Raw genomic sequence first — 7,349 nt, forward strand, 5'->3', positions numbered from 1 at the left:
CTGTAATTTTGCTACTGTTATGAATCGTAATGTAAATATCTTTTTGTTTTCCGATGGTCTTAGGTGACCCCTGTGAAAGGGTCGTACGACCCCCAAAGGGGTCGCGACCCACAGGTTGAGAACCGCTGCTTTCGGGGAAGCTGATGTGGGGTGTTGCTAACCAGTGCACTTCGGAGGGTCCGTCCATTTTCCATTATCACAGCGTATTTCTTCCGGTCCCTGTATCTCAAAATTCAGTTCACATTCTATACGAACGGTTTCTCCATGACGATAAGTTGTTGAGTATGTTTGAATTTTGGAGTTCAGAGGCAGAGGCGGAGGAGGACACCGATTTCTTCTTCCTTGTGGAAAAGCATCAGCATGTTTTGTCACATAATTACAAAAAAAGAATGCCTAAGATTGGATAAGCACATCCTTTGTGCCAAGTACCATAAGGAGGAGAGCAGACAGACTCTAGGGTCACCGCCTTAACCCCCACCTCCTCGTGGCATACCCGTCCCCAGGAGCAGGCAGTGGGACTCGCTTCTAACCAGCAGAACACAGCACTGGGGGGGCACGTGAGCTCCTGAGGTCGTGTACATCTGCTTCCTCTTCTGTAGTCTGATCGCCCTCTGCCCCCTTTTAGAAGGATGCTCGTGATTACATTTAGGGCCCAGGAGAATAATCCCAGGTGTTACTCCCAGCTCAAGATCCTTACGAACATCTGCAAAGTCCCTTGGCTATATAAGAGATCACTCACTGGCTCTAGGAATTAGGACACAGATTTTTAGGGGGTGGGGAGGCATTATTCACCCTACAACACTGCCCATCCCGCAGCTAATGACTATTTACTAGAGTAAATAACAGGCCCGTTGGCATGCTGCCTGACTTGAATGGTGGTGAGGAGGGGCATGTGGGACAGGAAGCAAGTGGGTCTGCCTCTGAGTGTTGAAGTAATACACTACAGACAGCTCGCTAACAATCTTCCTCTCTACTGTACACCAAGGTTGCTAGCAGCACTGGACATTTTTCAAACAAACAAATTAATTAATTACAAACATGAAAGGTATCGTCCGATGCATTTGCAGATTTACGGTGCTGTCCCACTGCTGGGCTCCCCGTTTCGCTCCTCTCAGCACCTGTCCCCTACTTTTCCCCTGCCTGTCAATGATGACACTGTTTTCTATATTACAGAGAAAACCGAGGCTGTCAAGCCCTTGGCTTCCCCTCATGCCTCCCAATCCTCAAACTCTGATTTATCTTTGAAGGCCCAGTTCGGATATTCTCCATCATCTCCGTAAATGTTCTCCCACATCACACTCATCTTTAATGTTTGTTCAAATCCTTCATCCCTGGTTTTTTTATACCATCTGTCACCTTGTATCAATTACTTTTCCACTTTCCATATCTGTCTCCTCTGGGAGACTAGGCCCCCCTCACATCACTTTGTAGGTGTGATTAAATGACTATTGAGTCAATGTCTCCTAACAGGGAGTCATGCCACCTGCTTGAACACATCCAGTGACAAAACTTAACCACAGTCGTTAGATGCATTGTAAGATGGCTCTTCCTAGACAACCTCATTTCTCATCTTCACACTGGGTAACTTTCTGTTGCTTCTCCTGCTCTTTACCCCACAATTTTGAAGACTGTATTCTCACATCGGGAAATAAGTAACCACGTAAGAGTGTTCCCTTGCAAAGCCTCTAGCTTCAGGTACTTGGATCCAGTAGTTACCAACAATATGTTTATTCATTACAATAAGAGATTTAAAGTTTATACTAAGAGATTTTCTTAAATAAGCTTAAAAGATATATCCATTCTACAATCTAATATAAAATTTAAGATTTCTTCAGATTAGCTGTATTAAAGTTTGCTGAAAACAGCACTGATTTAAAAGACAATATTTATTTTAAAAAGTAGCACTCCAAGGGCCGGCCGAGTGGCTCAGTTGGTTAAGAGCTCGCTCAAGAGTGCGAGCTCTGAGCAACATGGTCACTGGTTTGATTCCCAGCCGGAGCTGAGCTGCTGCTGAGCTGCCGCTGAGCTGCCAACAGGTGGCAGAATGACTCAGCTAAAATAAACAAATAGTAGCACTCTGGACAAGAATTAGATACCATCAGAGACATGACATTTTATTTGCATTTTGCATGTGTAAAATTTTATAACTTACCTTCACATACAGGAGATTCTGGGTACCAGCCAAAGTTGTAGCACTGGATTAAATCAGCCCCACTTAGATAATAGTTTTCATGACAAAAAAACTGAACTACATCTCCTTCTTCATAGGTTTGCTTTACAGGATGAAAATAACCATTTTCTATTAATCTTAAAGAAGAGCATTTTAATTCTAAAAACGAAAGAACAAACAAAAATACAAGGAAGTGTTACGTTGTTTCCTGCTAGAAAAAGATTCATCTACCACTTACATGTCACATCTGGAATACAAATTAGTAAATCTGCCATACTTCAATACTTCAATATACATATTAAAAGCTTGTCAATTAAGATATTTACTAAATATCATTAGGCTTCTTTTAAATAACTGAGCTAAAAGAAATTCTTTCTTATTTGAGAGTGTTCAATGATCCAAACCTACTATCCACACAGTTAAAACCGGAAGCAAAAGAAAAGGATGAAAAGGGAACATATTAGCATGACAAGTTATATACGCTTCTATCTGAGAGGAAATGTTCCGAGTGAAAGCAGATTGTCTTCAAAATGAGAACCTACTGGTGCATTTTGGCGTGACAGTCCACCCGTAGGTGTGACATTCTACCTCCTCCGTCTTCTGTCCACCAGCCGTGTAGTAGCCAGGAGCACATTCATACCTCACTTTGCCCTTCACGTTGAACGTTCTCTGTGTTGTGGAATAATTTCCGTGATATAATTCCGGAGCCAAACATGTCTCTAGCAGAAATGAAAGTTGCTTATTGTATGAACTTCATCACTAAACTTGGAACAGTGCATAGAAATCTCAAAATGTATTTCCATCGGGTCTTAAGATATATAACCAAATCAACCTTTGGCAAAAATGCAAAATAGACGGAGTTAGCTTTGGCCCCTCCATTTTTTTTCTTCACACACCACACGTCCTACCTCCAGCAGTCTTCTAGCCTTAAAATTTTAGTGTATTTGACCAAAGGCCGCAATTCAACTGAAGGCCTATGCAGTAACAATTTTTGGATTATGTGCCATCTGTGGATTTCTATAATTTAAACCACTAACAAAGCATGTGTATTCAAATTATTGGATAATTTTTAAGTATCTCTAATATTGGTTTACAGTATAAAATAATGTGCATCATCTCAATGTCTTCTCTAAAAAAAATAGTAATTTATGTATGTTGCAAAAAACAGGTCTATTAAGTTTTTTCATTCCACTCCAATTCCTTTTTATGGTTATTATTGTTACTATAAACTGCTGGACTAGGTGTGTTGTGGGAGTTGGGAACCCTTGGATTAAGAAAACACCTAGCATTTGAGAAAAAACATATAATAATTTCCTGCTTTTGCAGTCCTAGTAAAATATGATTCTATTAAATATATAATTAAATAATACATGATATATATGAAATAATCAGTATATGACAGTAGGAAGCCCATGACCCCTTAGGGTTAGTTTGGGAAATAATTCTTAAGCACATACCATACTCCTTCCTGCAGGCTGGTTGAGAAGACCATCCATCGGCGAGACACTGAACCACCTCTTCATCCTGCCCCCCGGTGGTTTTGTATCCTGAAGCACAGCTGTAACGCATGGTCTCTTGAATTTTGTACAATAATTTTACGTCAGCGATGACACCGTTCATGAGGTCAGGCTTAGTGCATTTTTCTATGGGAGAAAAAAATGTTTCTTTGCGTACCTTGATGAAATTAAGGTTGTCATTTTACTGAGTAGCAAGACTAAGGCAAAAGTTTAACACTATTATTGAAATTTTAAGTAGAGTGTTCACGCCACAATTGCTTTGATTATGCTTAATTTTGGAAATATCCTGCATGTTCTGTTTCAAATTTACTTAACCATTGATTCAATTTGACACTGACAGCCTTTGTATTTACTAGTTTCAGTTCTTCTAGTCATTCCTAACTCCTACCACACCTACTTTTAGAAAATATACCCAGAGCTCTTCCACTCACCATCATTAAATGGAAAGCAGAAGGGATTTTTTGGATTTACTTCCTACTATTTTAAGCCTACAGTGTTTGACAATTTTTAACATCATTAACAAAAAGCACATTTGTACTTGACGGATCCTTAACTAATTCTGCAGACATCAAGCATTTGTCTGGCCCAAGGATCTGTACAAGTTTCTCATTAATTAAAGTGACTCAATTGCATCTCTGTTCCTTGCAAGGTGATGAACAATTTCAGGAATTATCTGTATTCTCTTCACAGGAAATTATTAATGACCACTAATGCAAATAAAGTTTCAATGAGAAACATTATTTACAGAATATGCCTACGTTTTGTAAAAAGGACAGTGGGCCACTCATTTAGTTTTTGTCTGCCAAAAGGATTAACCACCTGCCATATTTTACTGGACCCTGATACTTACAAACTAATTTCCTTGGGTATCTTAGATATTATACTGACACATTCCACCGACTTACTGAAGCACCTCAGTCCCGGATTCCAGCCTGTTCTTGTGCATGTGGTTTTGTCCTCTTGTTTCCCAGTCTCAGTTGTATAACCAGCCAAACAGGAAAATGACAATTTCTGGTCTATGCTCATTGGAAAGTAAAAACTTTCAAAAGTGTAGTAGTATGGGGCAATTCTTCCATTTTCCACATTCGGAAGACCACACGGTTTCTCTGAAATGAGTAAATATCAAGCTGAAAACTGAAGTGTTTGCAAACACTTTACCTAGTACTTATTTTTATTACCTAAAATTTTAAAATACTTCTGTGGCAATCCTTTTCAATCAGAATTAAGCTGCAAGCAATCCCAGCACTCAAAAGTCAGATTAAAACCGGGGAGGCCACTTCCTCAGGGAAGTTTTCTCTAACATTATAAAATAGCACTTTCTCCTAGACATATCATGCAAGCCACAAATGTAATTTTAAAATTTCTAGTAGCCACATTCATGAAAGGAACAATTGAAGTTAATTTTAATAATAGGCTTTACTCACCCCAATATATTAAAAATATTTTCCATTCTTTCTTCTCACTAAGTCAGTATTCCACTGTGATTTTACACTTAACAGCAAATCCCAATTTGGATTACCCACATTTCAACAGCCATATACGGCTAGGCCGCCATATTGGACAGGGAGTTCTAAAACAGATGGAAGTCCTGAAAACATGCAAACCCAAGGAGGTGGGGACAGCACGGGAATGAGATCATGGTCCCTGTCTTCAGGCAGCTTTTTTGTTTGTGTGAAAGAAGATTATAGCCATATAACAATTCGAAGTTTTGCTAGAATATTGCAATGTCTTCCTGGTGTATGTAATAGACTATATCAGCTGGTTTTTCCCTATTTAGACAAAAATAAAACCAAAGAAAACTGTTCATGCATGTATTACCTTATTGTAGAATTATGTACACATGGGATGTATGCTATTTATTTTACTTTCATGATTTTAATTGCAGACCTCTTTTTAGTGGGAAATTTATAGTAAACTATTTGACTAAAAGGCAATTATAATGCATAGGACATTCTGTTTTGACAGATTCCCTAAGGCATTTATTTTAGAAAAGTCTTATTGCTGTGGTTTCCTGCTTTCCATACTCAGTCTTGCTGGCACTTAATGACCTGCCTGGTTTCTTATCCCTACAGCCTACTATCACTATTAACGAGTCATGCCCGCCTCTCTCTCACACTCAAGCCACACATTCGGCAGCCTGGCTATAAACATTTCTAGTGGTCATGGAGCCGACAGGCACTGGTTTGTCTAAACAGTCCTGATTGACACCTGTTGTCCCACATAATTATTAATAAAGTCCTTTTCACTCTCAAAAGTCTCCTTGTTCACAGAATCAATTATATGGTTCTCCTACAAATCACTGCTGAATGGCTTCAACCAGTGAATAAATTAGGGTTAAAAAAAGTGTCAAGAGTCAAAAATCTTTCTAATGCTCTCTGGTCTACCTTTTTCAAATTTCCCACATTAAGCTCTCACTTTATGAACAGAGAATAACAATTGTCCAAGATTTGAAGTGTCAGGAATAGATTCTAGTATGAAATAGAAATTCTAAATGGCGGTACTCTGAGCCTGAAAACGCTTTAAAGTATTTAGATTGTGATCTCCTGGGCCTCGAAACCTAGAAATACAAAGAGTTTTACATCTTGTTCTGTTTTTCTGAGTTATACTGCCATAAGACTAGTTTACTAGTTTTGCCCACAGGAAAAATATCTAAATATTTTAACAAACTATATTTCCAAGAAGTTTGTTGTTTTTAATAAAATCGAAACATAAAAATGAAAGGCCATATTAAAAGCTCAAGTTAAATGAATGTTAAAATTTCCCTTTAGAAGTTTTAGAGAATAAGGAATATTAAGAATTAATTTTACCTTCTGCGTAGAGTTCTCCTGGGATGATTAATATGATAATAAAAGCCAAGGCGTTCGACCTCATGTTCAATGGTGTGCTTAATAAAGATTTGAACAATTCTGAAGCCCTAGGGACTCATTAAGTACACAATACTTCTGCTGAAGAAAAAGTTAATTATTTACAACATCTATTTAAGTCCCTTTGTCACAAGTCTTATATTTCAATTAAAATATTTTCAAATAATACTAAAATAACACAACTCGGTTAATTGACAATATTTTTCACACCAGAATCCAACAAGAACATGAGAACCAATAATGGCAACAATAGCAGTAGCATAAATAATTAACTCACACTGTGACAAAGAACTGAGTAATTTTTCAACTTAATCCCTTCCTGTAAGTCCACAGAGTAAAGTTCACCATGGCCATCGATTTCTTTCCTGCCTTTGATCCAATGAAGAGATGAACTTAGGAACACGAGGTAACGGACACCTGATGTTAAAATATGCTGTTGTCTAGACCGCACTGCTTAAGGAGAAACATGACCTTAATCAGCTTAAACAATGATAGAATAATATTACAATCGTAACATCTAACGTCTAGAGAGTTTGTATTCCGTGGCAGGTGATAAGTAAGCATGGCACTGGATTACCAACATTTTGAGTGTCCCCGGCGTGCCACGTTGGGCTTTGTGTATATAGCAATGAAAAAATAGACTAAAATTACTGCCCTTGGAGTTTAATACATTCGAATGGGTTTTCAACTACAGAATAATGCTGTGACATGGAAGCTATTATGATTCCAGTGTTGCAACTTTTCATTAAAATACCACACATGAAAAGTGCACATCACATAAGGGTACAGGTCAGTGGA

At 38.3% G+C, this 7,349-nt stretch overlaps 1 protein-coding gene across 1 annotated transcript in view; it reads right to left on the reverse strand.

Annotated features, from left to right (window-relative positions):
- F13B (coagulation factor XIII B chain) overlaps window positions 1-6,806 on the reverse strand; it is a 48,817-nt gene extending 42,011 nt beyond the window's left edge. The window contains exons 1-6 of the mRNA XM_019637989.1: window positions 6,495-6,806; window positions 4,593-4,793; window positions 3,628-3,813; window positions 2,713-2,889; window positions 2,153-2,329; window positions 162-341 (exon numbers count right to left, since the gene is read on the reverse strand). Of these exons, the coding sequence (XP_019493534.1) occupies window positions 162-341; window positions 2,153-2,329; window positions 2,713-2,889; window positions 3,628-3,813; window positions 4,593-4,793; window positions 6,495-6,558 (985 nt within the window). The 5' untranslated portion in view covers window positions 6,559-6,806. The remainder of the gene's footprint in view (window positions 1-161; window positions 342-2,152; window positions 2,330-2,712; window positions 2,890-3,627; window positions 3,814-4,592; window positions 4,794-6,494) is intronic.
- Between the last annotated feature and the right edge of the window lie 543 nt (window positions 6,807-7,349).

The sequence above is a fragment of the Hipposideros armiger genome, unplaced genomic scaffold (genome assembly GCF_001890085.2).
Source record: "Hipposideros armiger isolate ML-2016 unplaced genomic scaffold, ASM189008v1 scaffold_37, whole genome shotgun sequence".
NCBI lineage: Eukaryota > Metazoa > Chordata > Mammalia > Chiroptera > Hipposideridae > Hipposideros > Hipposideros armiger.